Consider the following 21,001-nt stretch of genomic DNA (forward strand, 5'->3'; position numbering starts at 1 on the left):
CGGCCATGTTTGAGGGGTCCTGAGCGGAGAGGAGAGGCGTCCTCCCGGCTACCCAGCACTACAAGTTCCAGAATTCCCTGAGACCTCTACATGAATGCAGCAGCCCCTGCTCCCTTCTCCTCAGTGACACTCTGTGTTAGTGGACCGGGATTCTTCTGACTAATGTAATGATGGCTGAGTTCTGAATGATTCCTGTGAATGCTCGCGCTTCTGGTGCAGGGTCTTTGTTACGGGTTGGTGCTGGGGCACAGGACGAGCGACCACCCAGTCTGAGCTCTGTGCGATACACTAGACCTGTTCTGCTCCACTCCTAGTTATCAGATCCCACCTGTACAACTGTAGGGACTGCATGTGTCTCCCACATTGGGACGTGCCAGTGTAGTAGGAGAATGCCTGGCACTAACGTGGCAGGACAGAGAGCAGGCCCAGCATCAGTGCACATGTAATACACCTGATGGGGAGACCCAGCCATGCAGCAGTGCACATGTAATACACCTGATGGGGAGACCCAGCCATGCAGCAGTGTACATGTAATACACCTGATGGGGGAGACCCAGACATGCAGCACTGCACATGTAATACACCTGATGGGGGAGACCCAGACATGCAGCACTGCACATGTAATACACCTGATGGGGGAGACCCAGACATGCAGCAGTGCACATGTAATACACCTGATGGGGAGACCCAGACATGCAGCACTGCACATGTAATACACCTGATGGGGGAGACCCAGACATGCAGCACTGCACATGTAATACACCTGATGGGGGAGACCCAGACATGCAGCACTGCACATGTAATACACCTGATGGGGGAGACCCAGACATGCAGCAGTGCACATGTAATACACCTGATGGGGGGAGACCCAGCTATGCAGCACTGCACATGTAATACACCTGATGGGGGAGACCCAGACATGCAGCAGTGCACATGTAATACACCTAATGGGGGAGACCCAGACATGCAGCAGTGCACATGTAATACACCTGATGGGGGGAGACCCAGCTATGCAGCACTGCACATGTAATACACCTGATGGGGGAGACCCAGCTATGCAGCACTGCACATGTAATACACCTGATGGGGGAGACCCAGACATGCAGCAGTGCACATGTAATACACCTGATGGGGGAGACCCAGACATGCAGCAGTGCACATGTAATACACCTGATGGGGGAGACCCAGACATGCAGCAGTGCACATGTAATACACCTGATGGGGGAGACCCAGACATGCAGCAGTGCACATGTGATACACCTGATGGGGGAGACCCAGACATGCAGCAGTGCACATGTAATACACCTGATGGGGAGACCCAGACATGCAGCACTTCACATGTAATACACCTGATGGGGGAGACCCAGACATGCAGCAGTGCACATGTAATACACCTGATGGGGGAGACCCAGACATGCAGCAGTGCACATGTGATACACCTGATGGGGGAGACCCAGACATGCAGCAGTGCACATGTGATACACCTGATGGGGGAGACCCAGACATGCAGCAGTGCACATGTGATACACCTGATGGGGGAGACCCAGACATGCAGCAGTGCACATGTAATACACCTGATGGGGGAGACCCAGACATGCAGCAGTGCACATGTAATACACCTGATGGGGGAGACCCAGACATGCAGCAGTGCACATGTAATACACCTGATGGGGGAGACCCAGACATGCAGCAGTGCACATGTGATACACCTGATGGGGGAGACCCAGACATGCAGCAGTGCACATGTGATACACCTGATGGGGGAGACCCAGACATGCAGCACTGCACATGAAATACACCTGATGGGGTAGACCCAGACATGCAGCAGTGCACATGTGATACACCTGATGGGGGAGACCCAGACATGCTGCATATGTAATACACCTGATGGGGAGACCCAGACATGCAGCACTGCACATGTAATACACCTGATGGGGAGACCCAGCCATGTGTCACTGCACATGTAATACACCTGATGGGGGAGACCCAGACATGCAGCACTGCACATGCAATACACCTGATGGGGGAGACCCAGACATGCAGCAGTGCACATGTGATACACCTGATGGGGGAGACCCAGACATGCAGCAGTGCACATGTGATACACCTGATGGGGGAGACCCAGACATGCAGCACTGCACATGTAATACACCTGATGGGGTAGACCCAGACATGCAGCAGTGCACATGTGATACACCTGATGGGGGAGACCCAGACATGCTGCACATGTAATACACCTGATGGGGAGACCCAGACATGCAGCACTGCACATGTAATACACCTGATGGGGAGACCCAGCCATGTGTCACTGCACATGTAATACACCTGATGGGGGAGACCCAGACATGCAGCACTGCACATGCAATACACCTGATGGGGAGACCCAGACATGCAGCACTGCACTTGTAATACACCTGATGGGGGAGACCCAGACATGCAGAAGTGCACATGTAATACACCTGATGGGGGAGACCCAGACATGCAGCAGTGCACATGTAATACACCTGATGGGGAGACCCAGACATGCAGCACTTCACATGTAATACACCTGATGGGGGAGACCCAGACATGCAGCAGTGCACATGTAATATACCTGATGGTGGAGGCCCAGACATGGAGCAGTGCACATGTAATACACCTGATGGGGGAGACCCAGACATGCAGCAGTGCACATGTAATACACCTGATGGGGGAGACCCAGCCATGCAGCACTGCACATGTAATACACCTGATGGGGGAGACCCAGCCATGCAGCACTGCACATGTAATACACCTGATGGGGAGACCCAGACATGCAGCACTTCACATGTAATACTCCTGATGGGGAGGTCCAGACATGCAGCAGTGCATATGTAATACACCTGATGGGGAAGACCCAGCCATGCAGCACTGCACATGTAATACACCTGATGGGGGAGACCCAGCCATGCAGCACTGCACATGTAATACACCTAATGGGGGAGACCCAGACATGCAGCAGTGCACATGTAATACATCTGATAGGGGAGACCCAGCCATGCAGCACTGCACATGTAATACTCCTGATGGGGAGGTCCAGCCATGCAGCACTGCACATGTAATACACCTGATGGGGGAGACCCAGCCATGCAGCACTGCACATGTAATACACCTGATGGGGGAGACCCAGCCATGCAGCAGTGCACATGTAATACACCTGATGGGGGAGACCCAGACATGCAGCACTGCACATGTAATACACCAGATGGGGGAGACCCAGCTATGGAGCACTGCACATGTAATACACCTGATGGGGGAGACCCAGCCATGCAGCAGTGCACATGTAATACACCAGATGGGGGAGACCCAGACATGCAGCAGTGCACATGTAATACACCTGATGGGGGGAGACCCAGCTATGCAGCACTGCACATGTAATACACTTAATGGGGGAGACCCAGACATGCAGCAGTGCACATGTAATACACCTGATGGGGGAGACCCAGACATGCAGCAGTGCACATGTAATACACCTGATGGGGGGAGACCCAGCTATGCAGCACTGCACATGTAATACACCTAATGGGGGAGACCCAGACATGCAGCACTGCACATGTAATACACCTGATGGGGGAGACCCAGCCATGCAGCGCTGCACATGCAATACACCTGATGGGGGAGACCCAGCCATGCAGCAGTGCACATGCAATACACCTGATGGGGGAGACCCAGCCATGCAGCACTGCACATGTAATACACCTGATGGGGGAGACCCAGACATGCAGCACTGCACATGTAATACACCTGATGGGGGAGACCCAGCCATGCAGCGCTGCACATGCAATACACCTGATGGGGGAGACCCAGCCATGCAGCAGTGCACATGCAATACACCTGATGGGGGAGACCCAGCCATGCAGCAGTGCACATGTAATACACCTGATGGGGGAGACCCAGCCATGCAGCACTGCACATGTAATACACCTGATGGGGGAGACCCAGCCATGCAGCACTGCACATGTAATACACCTGATGGGGGAGACCCAGCCATGCAGCACTGCACATGCAAAACACCTGATGGGGGAGACCCAGCCATGCAGCACTGCACATGTAATACACCTGATGGGGGAGACCCAGCCATGCAGCACTGCACATGTAATACACCTGATGGGGGAGACCCAGATATGCAGCAGTGCACATGTAATACACCTATGTTTTCTTTGCATTATTTGAGATCTGAAAGCACTGTTTTGTTTTGTTTTTCATTTTGACCATTTTCTTTGTCAGAAAAAAATACAAAATGTATTGCTTGGAAATTCGGAGACATGTTGTCATAAGTTTATAATAGGCTAAAAGAACAATTTACATTTTACTCAAATATACCTATAATGAGAAAAGTCAGACAAACTGAACATTTGAAAGTGGTCTCTTAGTTTTTGCCAGAGCTGTATGAGAGTATTCTACAAAACAAGTTACTACGTACATTTGAGTACCATGGGTATGAAAAGTACGACTTAGTGTTCCAGCAGGACAACAACACGAAGCATATGTCAATATTGGCGAAGAAGTGGTTCAATGACAATGAAGTAAAGGTGCCGTATTGTCCCCAATAGTCCCGAGACCTCAACCCAATTGAGCACTAGTGGGTAAAGTTGAAGAAAAAGCTGTATACATACCTAAGTATGCACCAACTTTGGGGACGTGTAGAAGAGACCTGCGATCAAATTTTGGTCAAGACATGTTTGAGTCTGATTGAGAGCATGCCCAGAAGGATTCAGGCAGTGTTGAAAGCCAAAGATGAGTTTTCAAAATAGTAAAAATTTTTAGATTTTTGGAGCAAAACGGTACCAATGCAATGATATGACAAGAATCTGTATAATTACTATATGCTACATATTTTCAAGTCAAATTTATGTATGAGATAGCTAAGATGATTGTCTATAAAATGATGGTAGTCTCATGGTCGAGGCAGTAGTGGATGGTGAGATATGGAGACTGAAAGTCAAAAGTTCAAAACATTGCTACCCTTTGCTTGTCAGTGTGTGTGTGTATATATATATATATATATATATACATAAGAGTGTGTCTAATCCCGAAAATATAAATGCTGTAATTATATTGACTATGAGAACCATATTGCAAGGTCAGTGCTTGGTAACTGCCTTTGTCTACTGCCATTGGCACCTGCTTTTGGTATGGGATTGCTGTAGTTCTGAAAAATAAATGTGACAACTGATGTCAGTTTTCTTTCTATCCATCAGTGTTCTCACTATGTAGTTGCTTCTACTGAGCTATAAATCCAGTAGCCATCAATGACAGCCCCTTTCCATATCTTTAGGAGGTGCTATAGGGTTTGGCTACCAGGATATCGGCATTTTCGATATTGCCTTACCTACAACGGCCTACTTTTTGAACATCAACCAATTCCGTTAGAAAATGTCCACAGTTTTCTCCTCATTCGAGGAGTTGTTCAATTTTCCTAGATCCAATGTGTCCTTTTTGGTAATACGGTCTTAAATATGTTTATATTTGGAAGCTGCTGTCTCCCTTATCATTTTTTCAATTAACTACATGTCAAATATGTTAGTTGTTATATTTTCTAGATCATGTCATTAATAATGGTTCTCGTATAATCTGTTCTCTGCAGAGGTCATATTAAACTCCTCTGTTACTGCCAAGGACGGACCCATATCGGTCATGCTGGAGAAAGACGAATGCCACATGACCGAGAGGTTACTAAACATCACACTAGAGATGATATACCTTCTGACCGGAGAGGTGAGTCTCATAGCTGACAAACAGGTTAGACTAGAGGAGTGTGTTTTCCAATTTGAAGGTACATTTTCAGATTTTTTTATAGGATTACACAGCCATGAAGAGCACTTTAAGAGAACAAAAAACACCCTGTGTTTATGAAGGATGGAGCAGGACTCAGAGCCCCATTAAGGACAATGAGCAGAAGATCCTGGAGCTTTCCAATAAGATCATTGAGCTGCTGACTGGAGAGGTGAGCGCCGCTGGTATAATCAGTAAATGAGGTGTCTAATACAGTGATTTTCAACCTGCATACGGAGTACTCAGCCTTACACCAGGACTAAATAAAGGATAAAATAGTTCTTAGACTGCCATTGTCTCCAGCAGTGTTTCATTGCTTGGAGGGAGGATATGAAAAAAAAAAAGTTGCTTATTTTTAGAAACAGCACCAACCTCATTTTATGTTGTGTCTGGTATTAAAATCAGTGGACCTGAGCTGCAGTGCCATGCACAACCATCAGTCGCAGAGATTGCGTTGTTATTAAAAGAAGGCAGATATGTTTTCTAATCCTGGAGACCTCTTTAAAACCTGTCCTCTTTGGTACCATCCATGTTCTGCCTGTCCTTGCCTTTGTATATTAACCCCTTCATGACCAGGCAATATTACACTTTTAAAGTTTTCGTATTTCCTACCCCTCCTCCAAAGGCCTTTTTTTTCTATTTAAAAATCGCTATGAGGGCTTTTTTTTTTTTTTTTTTACTTTTTTATCATTATTTTTGAGTTTTACGGAATTCCTTTTGCTATAAAATTACCTGATAACATGAGCCTCCTTGTCAGAATGATTGTGGTGATGCCAAACTCCTAAATTTTGTTTTACATTTTTATATACACTGCTCAAAAAAATAAAGGGAACACTTAAACAACAGAATATAACTCCAAGTAAATCAAACTTCTGTGAAATCAAACTGTCCACTTAGGAAGCAACACTGACCACATCTCAGTACCAATGCTTTCTGGCTGATGTTTTGGTCACTTTTGAATGTTGGTTGTGCTTTCACACTCGTGGTAGCATGAGACGGACTCTACAATCCACACAAGTGGCTCAGGTAATGCAGCTCATCCAGGATGGCACATCAATGCGAGCTGTGGCAAGAAGGTTTCTTATGTCTGTCAGCGTAGTGTCCGTGCAGGACGCTTGGCATTAGCCACAGAACATTAAGGATTGGCAAATTTGCCACTGGCGCCCTGTGCTCTTCACAGATGAAAGCAGGTTCACACTGAGCACAGACGTATAGAGTCCGTCTACACGTCCACCTGCAGAACCACTCCTTTATTGAGTGTGTCTTGATAATTGCCAATAATTTCCATCTGTTGTCTATTCCATTTGCACAACAGCATGTGAAATTGATTGTCAAACAGTGTTTCTTCCTAAGTGGACAGTGTTGTTTAAGTGTTCCCTTTATTTTTTTTGAGCAGTGTATATATATCGCCATTTGCTGTATGAGAGTTTCATTTTTGTGTTGCGAGATGAGGTTTTTTACTGTTGCTATTTTGGAGGAGATATGACTTTTTGATTGTATTTATTGCATTTTTTCAACCAGAATTGTTGGCATTTTGATTCTTTTTTTCCTCATGGAGTATACTGTATGGTAGTCATCATTTGGTGATTTTTTTTTTTTTATCTCTATTTTGAAAACTCGAAAAATGTGGATGATTTGAATTTCTATTGTTAATTGCTTTTTTTTTTATAAAACCTTTTGTATTTTAACTTATTTTTTAACACTAATTTTTATTGCTTTTTAACATCTATAATATCTAATAAAATTATACACTTAGTTTACAGACTCTCAGATTTAGTTTCCTTTCTTCCATTTTCAAAATTAAAGGATCTCAAAATAATTGAAAAAGAAAGAAAACAGAACCTACCATTCCCCAACTATCGTTCCTCTACCCAGACATGGAGAATATATTATTTATATTTCTAGTGTTTACTTCTATCCTATGATTCTCATGACCAAAGTAGCCCCTCGGATGTTGCACTTCCTTATGTAATTTCTGTACAATGTTCTGTATCTCTCCCCCCTTACCCCTCCACATTCCGATCAATTATTTTTAACTTCCCCAATGATCCACTCAAGTCTTCCAGTAAATACCAAGTGGTCTGGTGAAAGGGCTTCATGATTTTATCTATTTTGTTGTACATCTTCCTAATCCTTCAGTAATGGAAAAGAAATGGTAACGATATAGAGGAACAGTCTTAACACCCATATTTTCCTATACAAGTTTTATGTATTTCCAGAATTCTTGTGCTTTAGGGCAGCTCCACAACCCATGTAGTAAGTCTGAATCTTTAAGTTTGCATTTTGGACAATGTGTGAGAGGATTTCTCATATTTTTGGATATTGGTAAACTAAAGGCCAAGATTGCTCTATGCATGATCCTAAACTGTGTGTTCCTCCAAACCTCACTCAAAATGTTCTTCTGTACTACCTTCCACCCTACTTGGATTTTTTTTCCCCCAATTTCCTTTCCTTCTATTTGCCTATTCCATGACCTAAATACTTGGACTGTTCTAATTTCCCCAGAATTTCTTTGAAACCTCCATATAATGTAGATATACAGTGTGTGCCTGCTCGGTCTAATAGAGTATCCATTGCGTTTCTTTTTGTTTCTTCCCTAACATTTATCAGATGCGCCATAATAATTCCTCTGACTTGTTCAAATTGTAGATATTGTTATTTACTTAAGTTAAATTTTGATACAATCTCTTCTCTATTCAACCACCTGCTCTCTTCCTCGTGCAATAAATGAACTATTTTGATTATCCCCTTCAGCTTCCACTCTTGGAATAATTTGTTCTCCCCTAATAGCAGTAACGTTGGGTTGCCCCACAAGGAAAATTCCCTTGAAATTCTCCACGATAACTTTAGTCTTTTTCTTTTTTCTTTCCATGCTGCTATCATATATACAGTTCTGGTAAAAAATTAAGAGACCACTGCACAGTTATATAAAAATCAGCTTCTCTTCATGTCTGACAGCCATTCCATTCCAGTGTCAATATACCTCATTGACAGTGTCCAGTATACCTCATTTTACTTAATGTGCTTCTGATTAGGTGATCACCTGAACCAAATCTTATTTAACGAAGGAAAGTATAAAAACCCTTCTGTGGTGTTCACAATCCTCTTGCAATAGGACAAGCTGGATGGCAAAACAAGTGCTAGTAATATCCCAAAAGTAATAGGAAATAAAAAATAACTTTTAACCATGCCGAAGGAGTTGAAAAGAAAAGTCTTGAGTGAGGAAAAGAAGGGCGCAATTCTGGCTTTATTAGCAGATGAATACAGTGTGCGTCATGTTGCCTCCATCCTTAAAATTTCTAAGACGGCAATCCATTACAACAAGGTCAAGCAGCAGATATTGGGGACAACAAAGCTACAGACCGGCAGAGGGCGAAAACGACTGTCACGCTCGCGCCTTGGCTGATTGGCACGAGCCGGGGATTGTGGCCCCACTCTGCCACAGACCAGATTACCCTGGAAGGGGCGTGACTAAGACACCTGCCTTTGTCTTCTCTGGAGCCTCCAATGGTGAGGTCAGGGTTGTGCGGCAGGCAGCTGCCACTCCAGGGTAGTGTCTTGCTGTGACTGGTGATTCCACTCGGGGACAGGACACTTAGTCAGGTGCGAGTGACTGGCAGGCCGGTGGGCACGGCAGGCACGGCTGGTATCCAGGCAGGCACAGCTGAGACACTGGGCAAGCAGGCACGGCTTGGAGACACAGGGCAAGCAGGCACGGCTTGGAGGCACAGGGCAGGCAGGCACGACTTGGAGGAACAGGGCAGGCAGGCACGGCTTGGAGGCACAGGGCAGGCAGGCACGGCTTGGAGGCACAGGGCAGGCAGGCACGGCTTGGAGGCACAGGGCAGGCAGGCACGGCTTGGAGGCACAGGGCAGGCAGGCACGGCTTGGAGGCACAGGGCAGTCAGGCACGGCTTGGAGACACATGGCAGGCAGACATGGCTTGGAGGCACAGGGCAGGCACGGCTTGGAGACACAGGGCAGGTAGGTGTGGTGTACGAAGGAACAGGTAGGGACCTGTTCACACAGCAGGAGCGGGTACTGGCCGGAAGGAATGGAATCTGGAGGAAAAGGTAGGGTCCTGTTCAAACAGGGGGTAGAGATACTGATAGGAGAGAGTGGAATATGACAAAGCAGGAGTGTGGGGTAGGTGGAGCCTGCAAGAGTGCGGGGTAGGTGGAGCCTGCAAGAGTGCGGGGTAGGTGGAGCCTGCAAGAGTGCGGGGTAGGTGGAGCCTGCAAGAGTGCAGGGTGGGCGGAGCTTGCAAGGGTGCAGAGCACAGACAGGGAGGACGCAAGGAAAGAAGCCACAGAGAGGGAGACAAGGGTAGGACAGAGTACAGACAGGGAGACAGCACGAGACAAGGTACAGGGTCCAGGAAATGCTGCCTCCTGGAGGCAGATGGTTAGGTATAAGACAAAGCTAGGATGGAGACACAGAGACCAGAATATTCTGCCTCCTGGCGGGCAGACAGAGAATACTAAGCAAGTCTAGGAGTATTCCTTCAGAGAAGGAGGAGATACACTGGAGAGAACCTGGCAGGCTGAGTAGCAAGATACTAACTGAGTTTAGACATTGCACAGGCAATGTTTCAGTGGATGGGGCAGGCTTAAATAGTAGAGGGCTCTAGGTAATTGGTCAGGGACACATTAGCCAGGTGCACCCTGACTCCATAAGAAGCAGACAGATCAGGTGCCGCCCCCTATACACACACAGCCAGGAAGCATGCAGAGGAACAGAGTATAGAGCATAGGGCTGGCAACAGACAAAATTCACAGCATGGCTTGGCGCAGTGAGCAAGTTGGTGAGTGGGGGAAGGGAGGCGATGCCAGCAGGGTTGTTACAACGACTCTCCACTGACTGGGATGACCGTCATCTTATTCGAATGTTACTCAGCAACCGCTGGATGACATCAAGTAACCTACAAAAGGAATGGCAAATGGCAACTGGGGTGAAGTGCATGGCAATAACAGTTTGTAACAGGCACCTAGAGGCAGGGCTCAAGTCATGTAAAGCTAGAAAAAAGCCTTTCATCAATGAGAAGCAAAGGAGAGCCAGGCTGAAGTTTACCAAAGACCATAAGGATTGGACCATAGAGGACTGGCGTAAGGTAATCTTCTCTGATGAGTCTAATTTTCAGCTTTGCCCAACACCTGGTCATCTAATGGTTAGACAGAGACCTGGAAAGGCGTACAAGCCACATTGTCTTGCACCTACTGTGAAATTTGGTGGAGGATCGGTGATGATCTGGGGATGCTTCAGCAAGGCTGGAATTGGGAAGGTTAATCTTTGTAAAGGATGTATGAATCAAACCGCATACAAGGTATCCTGGAAAAACAGTTGATTCCTTCTTCTCAGGCAATGTTCCCCAACTCTGAGGACTGGTTTTCCAGCAGGACAATGCGCTATGCCACACAGCTAGGTCAATCAATGTGTGGATGAAGGACCATCACATCAAATCCCTGTCATGGCCAGCCCAATCTCCAGACCTGAACCCCAATGAAAACCTCTGGAATGTAATAAAGAGGAAAATGGATAGTCACAAGCCATCAAACAAAGAACTGCTTACATTTTTGTACCAGGAGTGGTATAAGGTCACCCAAAAGCAGCGTGAAAGACTGGTGGAAAGCATGCCAAGAGCCATGAAAGCTGTGAATAAAAATCATTTTTATTCCACAAAATATTGATTTCTGAACTCTTCCTGAGTTAAAATATTAGTATTGTTGTTTCTAAATGATCATGAACTTGTTTTCTTTGTATTATTTGAGGTCTGCAAGCACTGAATTTTTTGTTCTTTTGACCATTTCTCATTTTCTGAAATTTAAATACAAAATTTAGTGCTTGGAAATTCGAAGACATGTTGTCAGTAGTTTATAGAATAAAAGAGCAATTTACATTTTACTCAAAAATGCCTATAAAGAGAAAAATCAGACAAACTGAAAATTTTGAAGTGGTCTCATAATTTTTGCCAGAGCTTTATACTCTTGAGTTTTTAATTTTGCTAGGCATTAGATTTTGTGGTGTGTGCAATACTGCAACTAGATTCCATGGATCGGTATAGGATTTTTTTTCCAGGGCCGTGTCAGAAAATGTATTAGTATCTTTCTACCAGTCTGTTATGTACTGGAGATGCACGCCAGGTTGTATCTTCTTATGTGTGGTAGATTCACCCCCTCCAATCCTCTCCTCTGTGTTGCCATCAGCGGTTTTAATTTTATACGGGGACTCCAACCTCCATATGAATTTCTTGATAGCTGTACAGGAATTACCGTATATACTCGAGTATAAGTCGATCCGAGTATAAGTCGACCCCCCCCTAAATTTGCCTCAAAAACCTGGGAAAACTTATTGACTCGAGTATAAGTCTAGGGTGGGAATTGCCGAAGATACTGGTAAATTTAATGCTGCACAACATACAGTATGCCCCCAAAATGCTGCACAGTGAATGCTGGCCCAAATAATGCTGCACAACATACAGTATGCCCCCAAAATGCTGCACAGTGAATGCTGGCCCAAATAATGCTGCACAACATACAGTATGCCCCCAAAATGCTGCACAGTGAATGCTGGCCCAAATAATGCTGCACAACATACAGTATGCCCCCAAAATGCTGCACAGTGAATGGTGGCCCAAATAGCGCTGCACAGTGAATGGTGGCCCAAATACCGTAATGCTGCCCCCAAAGTGATAGGATTACTGGTAACTTATTACCCAAATATTTCTGTTTCTGCTGTCTCATTTTTACCTTTGTCTGACAGTTGTAGAATTCCGTATTTACTTTTATTTAAGGTGAAGCCTGAAAGTCTCCCAAAAACTTCTAAGAGATCTAATACTTCTGGCAAATCTCTCTCCACATCTGCCATATAAAGTATTATGTCATCCACAAAATATGAAGCTTTGATTCTCATGCCCCCTCATCTTATCCATTCAAGTACCTCATGTTGTTCCAAGTATCATGCGAAGGGTTCAAGTGCTAAATCAAATATAAGTGGTGACAAAGGACACCCATGGCACGTCCCTTTCTGAAGCAGAAATCTTAATGAGGAGAGTTTGAATTTTTGCCGTGGGATTTGTAGGCAAGACTTTTTCTAAGTTTCTGAAATTACCCTTCATCTTTACTTTGTCTAGTACTGTCTTACCCAGTTCCACTTTACCTTATCAAACACCTTCTCTGCGTCTAACTAACGCCGGTCTATCACTCCTATTCTCTCCACTTTTTATTGCGTCTAAGGCTAATAATGTCCGACTATCATTTATGACCGCACTTCTACCCTTCACAAAGCCGACCTGATGACACTAGAGCTGGGAGTATTTCTGCCAACCTGTTTGCCGTAAATTTGGATATTATTTTAATACTAGATTATGGCCCGATGCTATCGCATCGGGAGGATGCGATAGCATCACACCTCTTGCCATGTTAACCCTCAACACACACACTCCTCTCACCTTTCACCATCTCCACTCACTCTTTCACTCCACATATGACCCCTTCTCTCACTCCGCCCCTCATACTCACGCCGTCATCGCCGCTACTGCACGATCCCCGACATCTTATTCCGCTGGCGCCATCCTGGATCCAGACGTTGTCCACGCCGGCAACATGTTCTTGCGGCGATGCCATCTCGAGTATCGTGAAATCCCGCGATACTCAAGATGGCATCGCCGGAAGAACATGTCGCTGGCGTGGACGACGTCGGGATCCAAAATGGCGTCGGCGAAATCTCGCGAGTTTTCGCCGACGCCATTTTGAATCCCGACGTCGTCCTCACCGGCGACATGTTCTTGCGGCGACGCCATCTTGAGTATCGCGGGATTTCGCCGATCCAAAATAGCGTCGCCGCAGGAACATGTCGCCGGCGTGGGTGCTGTCGGGATCCAAAATGGCGTCGGCGAAATCTCGCGAGATTTCGATGACGCCATTTTGGATCCCGACGTCCTCCACGCCGGCGACATGTTCTTGCAGCGACGCCATCTTGACTATCGCGGGATTTCGCCGATCCAAAATGGCGTTGCCGCAAGAACATGTCGCCGGCGTGGAGGACGTCTGGATCCAGGATGGCGCCGGCAGAAGAAGATGTCGGGGATCGTGGATCAGCGGCGATGACGGCGTGAGTATGAGAGACTGAGTGAGAGAAAGGGTCGTATGTGGAGTGAAAGAGTGAGTGGACGTGAGTGGAGATGGTAAAAGGTGAGAGGAGTGTGTGTGTTGAGGAGGAGTGGTGTGTTGAGGGTTAACATGGAAAGAGGTGTGCGGTGACGTCACCGGTTACAACTGGACGGAAGTTGTTACAACCGGAAGCTGCATAGGGCATTTATTATTATAGATCCTGGTTTATCAGAGAGATAGGTCTATAGGAAGCTGGATCCTCCTTGTTTCTCCCATCTTTTGGTACATCAAACTTATATGAGCCATATTGGTGCCCCCCCACCAAGTCTCATTATACCATGTAGTTAGGATAGGAGCTATTTGTTGCGTCTTGACTTTAAAGATATCACCCGTAAATCCATCAGGATCGGGAGCTTTTCCAGTCGGTAGATCATCAATAGTGCTCTTCACCTCTTCCTAAGTAACAGGGTCATTTAGCATAGTCAAATGTGTTTTTGTGACATTAGGCATTGTAAGTTTAGTCAGTATATCTCCGCTGCTGTCCTCCCCCTGTGACTCTTCTAAGTATAAGTTTGCATAAAAATCCGTCAGGATTGTGCTTATCTTTTTGGGATTATCCACTACTAAACTCTCTTTATTCTTAAGTTTTAAGATATATTTTTTTTCCTCTTTCTACCTTTTGCCAAATTTGCTAGTAGCCACCCCGTTTTATCGCCAAACCTCAACTCAATTTCCATCTGTGTCTTCCTACACATTTCTCTTTTCTCTGCCCATTTGTCAATTTTTTTGGCTTCCTTTTAGGTCGCTCTGGCTTTTTCATTTTTTTGTTGTTGTTGGAAGGCAGCATATTTTTCCCTTAGTTCATTGCTAAACTCTAAATTGTTTTTTTTCTTTAATGTGTACACAGGCGCTATTAATTTCCCTCTCAAAACTGACCTTCCTGCCGCCCAATATGTTTGCGTCTTTAACCCCTTTACCCCAAGGGTGGTTTGCACGTTCATGACCGGGCCAATTTTTACAATTCTGACCACTGTCCCTTTATGAGGTAATAACTCTGAAACGCTTCCATGGATCCCGGTGATTCTGACATTGTTTTCTCATGACATATTGTACTTCATGATAGTGGTAAAATTTAATTCATATAACATGCGTAACAGAAATTTGGTGAAAAATTTGCAATTTTCCAACTTTGAAATTTCATGCCCTTAAATCACAGAGATACGGCACCCAAAATTTAAGTAAAATTTCCCACATGTTTACTTTACATCAGCACAATTTTGGAGCCAAATTTTTTTTTTTTTAGCAAGTTAAAAGGGTTAAAAGTTTTTTGCGGGACAAGATAACGTTTTCAGTGGTACCATGGTTATTTATATACGTCTTTTTGATCATGCGTTATTGTTGCTAACCCAATCCGCCCGCTTCAGGAACAAACAACAAAAGGTTCAACTTTCCTTAAAAGGACAACTCAGCTCCAGAGTCTTTGCACCTCCAGGCCCACCTCTTCTGTATGTTCTAGAAGGCTGGGTATTTATCCTCTGCACTCCTCCCACTCAATAGCTGTTCAATCAGCTTAGCACTAAACATGGCTAATTAACCCCTTGCAGCACTTGGTGTGCTGAAGTTTTTCCTAGGTTGCTATCACTGAAGCGAACACTTGAAACTTACCTAACATCCCGTACTTTGCCACAGTATGCAGTAGCAGTTATATAATTTGTCTGTTGTTTTGAAAGTTCTACGGTGATGATTCATTTTAAAGGGGTTTTCTCATCTTGTTGGGAGGCAGAAGAACAGAAATGCATTGTTCTTCTGCCTCCCAACTTTCTGCTTTGATAGGGAGTGGTACACTCTAGAAGCTTTTCTTCTGCACCTTGGGTCATCGATAATTTTAAGGCTGTGTGCCCACGTTGCATTTTTTATGCGTTTCCACCGGATTTTGTGCCGCTGTGGAAACGCTTAAACGCATTCCCATGCAATCCTATGGGATTCCGCAGTTGCTGTGCCCATGCTGCAGATTTTTCCGCTGCAGAATCACATATCGGTAAAATCCACAGCATGTTCATTATTTCTGCGGAATCTTGGCAATTCCACCGCCATAGGATTGCTTTGAAAAGCTCACTTTACGCATGTGGCTATGCCACCGTGCGTAAAGTGAGCGCTTCATGTGCAGATGGTGCCCAGGGTTTGGAGGAGAGGAGACTCTCCTCCATGCCCTGGGTACCATATACCTGTAAAAAATAGAATTAAGATAAAAAATAGCGATATACTCACACTCTGTCGGCCCCCGGAGTCGGCCCGACCCTCATTGGCGCTGGCGGCAATTTCCGTTCCCAGGGATGCATTGCGCGAATGACTTCTGATGACGTAGCGGTCTCACGAGACCGTACGTCATCAGAGGTCATTCGCACAATGCATCCCTGGGAACGGAAGTTGCCGCCAGTGCAAATGAGGATTGAGACGACTCTGGGGGCCGATAGTGGGTAAGTATATCTCTTTTTTTTATTTTTTTATTATTTTAAACATTATCTTTTACTGTTGATGCCGCATAGGCAGCATCAATAGTAAAAAGTTGGTCACACTTGTCAAGCACTATGCTTGACAAGTGTGACCAACCTGTCAATCACTTTTCCAAGCGATGCTTCAAATCGCTTGGAAAAGCGCAAGCATTCTGCAAGCTAAAAATGCTTGTGTTTTGCAGGAAAATGCATGGGAATTCTGCATGCGTTTTACCCGTGGCGGTAAGTTTCGGAAATGCTGCGGACAATTCCGCAGCATTTCTGCAACGTGGGCACAGTGCCTAAAGGGGGTTTCTCATGTTGTTGCTTCAGGAGCACACAGTTCTTTTCCCTTACAGCTTTCTGCTTTGCCGTGGAGCATTGTGCTCCTGAAGATTGATAGTTCAGATCAATGGCATGGCCAAAACCTGGTCTGAATTGCATGCTCTCCCTGGCTGCTAGCAAAGACAGTTTTGCCTCTGCAGAACAGAAAAAGAATTGATGTACTGGGATTGACCAAAACCAACAATGCGGCCAGTTTTGGAGCTGCGCAAGGGGGCTGTAAAGCATAGAACCTGTAAGAGGCATGCGCTCCTTACCGTAGATAACCAGCCACTCTGAGACTTCAGGGTGGCCAGTAACCTAGACAAGAAGCTGTACCGTATAAATTAAAAAAAAATTACTCCATTTTTGAGAACAGAGAGGATTTTATTAGTAAGCTGTAAATTGCAAAATTTGTTGTTTTTGCAAGCACTTTGCAATTTTACCCATATAAAACTTGAGACTGCCCCTTAAGTGATTTTTCTTCACATTTGTAACAGATGGCTATCTTGGGGCTAACTCATTTGAATCTTTTTATTAGGGGGTTACTTGCCTTAGATAGGTTGAGAATTCTTATTAGGGGGTTACTTGACTTGGAAAGATTGAGAAACACATGTCTAATCATGACTGTATCACTGTGGGTCAGGTTCCTGTAAGGTGTCAGGATGTCGCTGTCTATTTCTCCATGGAGGAGTGGGAGTATTTAGAAGGACATAAAGATGTATACAAAGACGCCATGATGGAGAATCCCCAGACCCTCATATCATCAGGTTAGAAGTGCTTATCAATAAGTCTGTGTGTTTTGTTTTTTAAGTAATTCTTTATTTATTAAAACATTAAACAACATACATAATAGTGACCAGGTTATGTAAAATAAAAATCGTGAGGGTACAATCAGGGTCATTAGAATATAAGTAACTACAAAATTGCTACTCAATATTTTTAGGTAATGTCATATAGTATTGACTGGAGTGTCTAAGGTAATAAGGAAGCTTAAGAGGAACCAGTATCTAAAAATTGGCTGTGAAGGAAGCAGTATACAGCAGAATAGGGGAACCATACAGTGGGAGGGGAGAATTACAGAGTGAGGGGTGTAAAAGGGGCTTAGATGACAGGGTGATTAGGGAAGATGTAATTTGGGTTTTGCAATCTGACTTGGTAGGTGTGGAGGCTTATATTTCCAAGGCGACCATATATTAAGGAATTGTGGGTGTGTATGAGATTCCCTGCTGGATTGTTCTTAGAGTCAGAATGTTGAATACATTTTCTCGATCCACTTACAATGGGTGGGGGATTTATTTGTTCCATCACAGGGAATCAAGTACTTAGTAGCTCCAAGGAAGAGCACAGACTGATTGTGTTTTTTTTAGGGTTGTAGTTAGTGATGAACGCTAGTGCTCATTATTTGAGTTTGCCTTGGGTGCTCAAGTGACATGTTCGAGTCCCTGCGACCGCATGTTTTGCGCCTGTTAGGCAATCCCCGCATATTTTGTGGCTGTCTGTCATACATGGGCTATCCAAGCATGTTTTGTGGCTGTATAACAGCCGCAAAACATTCAGGTGCGAGGTCTTGAACATGTCACTTGGACACCAACTATACTCGGGGTATACCCAAGTACCCCAGGCAAACTTGGGTATCGAGCACTTACAGTAAGCTGATCACTAGTTGCAGTGCTTTTAAAACAATTCTCAGATACTCATCTTCTGATCACACATAAAGAAATATTTTCAGTGACTGTTTATTTCAGATGGATCCAATGAACAATCGTCAGCAGTGAGATGTCTCAGTCCTCTGTATTCTCAAGATTGCCTAAAGGATATTCAACCTGTCCCACAGGATTATCTGGAATCTGAGGTCTCCAAGTTTTCCAAAGTAATACATTTATACTGTTTATTCCTAACACATTGCATAATTATGTTGTACTGTTTGTTTTCATAGGATGAAGATTTGATTAATATTAAAGTTGAGGTAAGAAAACTAGAAGAGGAGACATGTGTAAAGTCTGATCACCTATGTAAGGAGGAAGAAACGCCTACTTATATTAATAAGGATGGCCAATACATCAGAACTAATCCATGGGACACATGTCTTGATTTACGTCAGTGCTGTAAAATAGAAAACAATATTGTACCAGATTCACTAGAGTGCCCTATCACTCCAGTTATGCATCAAATCCATCACCAAACATCTGATATCGATAACGAAAACCATTCAAAAACAACAGAAGTTTCTAAAGCCAGTGCAGTTAGAAGAAATTATAAATCTTATCAGTGCACTCAATGTTGCAAAACTTTCACCCAGAATGCAGATCTCATCCGGCATTCCAGAGTTCACACGGGCGAGAGACCATTTTTATGTACTGACTGTGGCAAATGCTTTACCCAGAAATCCGCTCTTGTTTATCACAAGAGAATACACACGGGGGAGAGACCTTTTCTGTGTTATGACTGTGGAAAGTGCTTTGCGCATAAATCAATTCTCATCAATCACCGTAGAATCCACACAGGGGAGAAGCCATTCTCATGCTCCGATTGCGGTAAATGTTTTGCTAATAAATCCTATCTTGTTGATCACCAAAGAATCCACGCAGGAGTAAAGCCTCATCAGTGCATCGAGTGCAGAAAATGCTTCACACACAAGTCCGATCTTAATAGACATAGAAGAGTCCACACCGGAGAGACGCCATTTACTTGTTCAGAATGCGGTAAACATTTTACACAAAGAGCAAATCTTGCTATGCACCGAAAAGTTCACCCACAGAAATAATTCCTGCAAATTTATTGAGGGGGTCAAAATGAAGTTCCTATACTGTAATATATAACAAGATTTTTATGACCTCTCTCTCTTTTTAAAAATCTCAATTACTTTATTACATGTTGCATTGATTTGGAAGACTATACAATGAATTCAGATGTGAGTGCAAACTGTGCAATACACTCCACCTCTTAACTCAAAATGGAAATGATGCAATCTTTGCCTTTTAATTCCCATGCTTGGTTGGCAGAAGAAACGGGTGGTTGATGTACGATATGCTTGTTAATGTTACTGTTTAGAAGGGAAGGCAGTTCATACCCCAAAGATCATTTAATAGGAATGTCAGTGGCGCTAATCTGTTCTATGTTACTTTTTTCTTAGCTGTACAGTGTCTTCCCATCTGGGATATATACTCTTTTTTGTAGAGTTTTGCATACTTAAAGTCACTGTAAGGAGAGTTATTATAGGATTAAGATGAAAAAAAGAAGAGGATAAGTAAGGAACGTGTTTGTTCTCAAATTGGACATATATTGGTGATTGTAGACAGGGAACCTGTCAGATCCCGTGACTGCCCGCAACTGCTGTTATAGCGCTAAGGGTGCAGATTTCTTTAATCTGTTAAAGCAGGTGTCCCTTTCCAGATCTTCTAGCCACACCTCTCTAGGATTAAATCGCACAAAATGAGGTGGAATTAGAGATTTTGAGGCAGAACTAGTCCAGGCATATAGACGCCCTGCCGAGGTAGTACTGCTGTAGTAGTATATGCGACAATGCAGAAGAAAAGTTAATTCTTCAAAAGCTGCAGCATTATTAGGCACATAAAACATTTTTTTTTTTAATTTAAAGAAACTGAAATATACTTTCATAATGCTATTATCACAATAGTGGACAGACAGAAGACCAGACATTTTCCCTTTAAATGCCACTTCATGTAATATTTAACATTCTAGAAAAATGCTCCATGCACTACATTAGTATTATTTTTATTGCTATACACCTGATTACTATATCTAGAGAATGTTTGTATTAAATTCCCTGGAATATTCATTCTTTCCATACCAATATGTACCATTTTGCATTAGTTACCATAAATTGTTTTTTGTTAAGTTTTAATTGTGGAGTTGTTTTATAAATTCAATGTATACACTGCTCAAAAAAATAAAGGGAACACTTAAACAACAGAATATAACTCCAAGTAAATCAAACTTCTGTGAAATCAAACTGTCCACTTAGGAAGCAACACTGATTGACCATCAATTTCACATGCTGTTGTGCAAATGGAATAGATAACAGATGGAAATTATTGGCAATTATCAAGACACCCTCAATAAAGGAGTGGTTCTGTAGGTGGGGACCACATACCACATCTCAGTACCAATGCTTTCTGGCTGATGTTTTGGTCACTTTTGAATGTTGGTTGTGCTTTCACACTCATGGTAGCATGAGACGGACAACCCACACAAGTGACTCAGGTAGTGCAGCTCATCCAGGATGGCACATCAATGCGAGCTGTGGCAAGAAGGTTTGCTGTG

General features: G+C 44.2%; 1 protein-coding gene across 1 annotated transcript; it reads left to right on the forward strand.

The window, feature by feature from the left end:
* The first annotated feature begins 25 nt into the window (after positions 1–25).
* Positions 26–20,582, forward strand: LOC141074260 (uncharacterized). Its single transcript, XM_073561882.1, has 6 exons — positions 26–164; positions 5,606–5,736; positions 5,819–5,965; positions 17,361–17,484; positions 18,463–18,569; positions 18,654–20,582. The coding sequence occupies exons 2-6, from the start codon at positions 5,656–5,658 to the stop codon at positions 19,479–19,481; spliced, it is 1,287 nt and encodes a 428-aa protein (XP_073417983.1). The 5' UTR covers positions 26–164; positions 5,606–5,655; the 3' UTR covers positions 19,482–20,582.
* The last annotated feature ends 419 nt before the right edge of the window (positions 20,583–21,001 follow it).

The sequence above is a fragment of the Dendrobates tinctorius genome, unplaced genomic scaffold, assembly GCF_039654945.1.
Source record: "Dendrobates tinctorius isolate UK_male_01 unplaced genomic scaffold, ASM3965494v1 ptg000331l, whole genome shotgun sequence".
Classification (NCBI taxonomy): Eukaryota; Metazoa; Chordata; class Amphibia; order Anura; family Dendrobatidae; genus Dendrobates; species Dendrobates tinctorius.

Coding starts and splice junctions, on each gene's coding strand:
- LOC141074260 (XM_073561882.1), top strand. CDS start 5,656: ATGCTGGAGAAAGACGAATGCCACATGACCGAGAGGTTACTAAACATC. Junction 5,737..5,818: donor TATACCTTCTGACCGGAGAG/GTGAGTCTCATA, acceptor ATTTTTTTATAG/GATTACACAGCCATGAAGAG. Junction 18,570..18,653: donor AGGATTATCTGGAATCTGAG/GTCTCCAAGTTT, acceptor TTGTTTTCATAG/GATGAAGATTTGATTAATAT.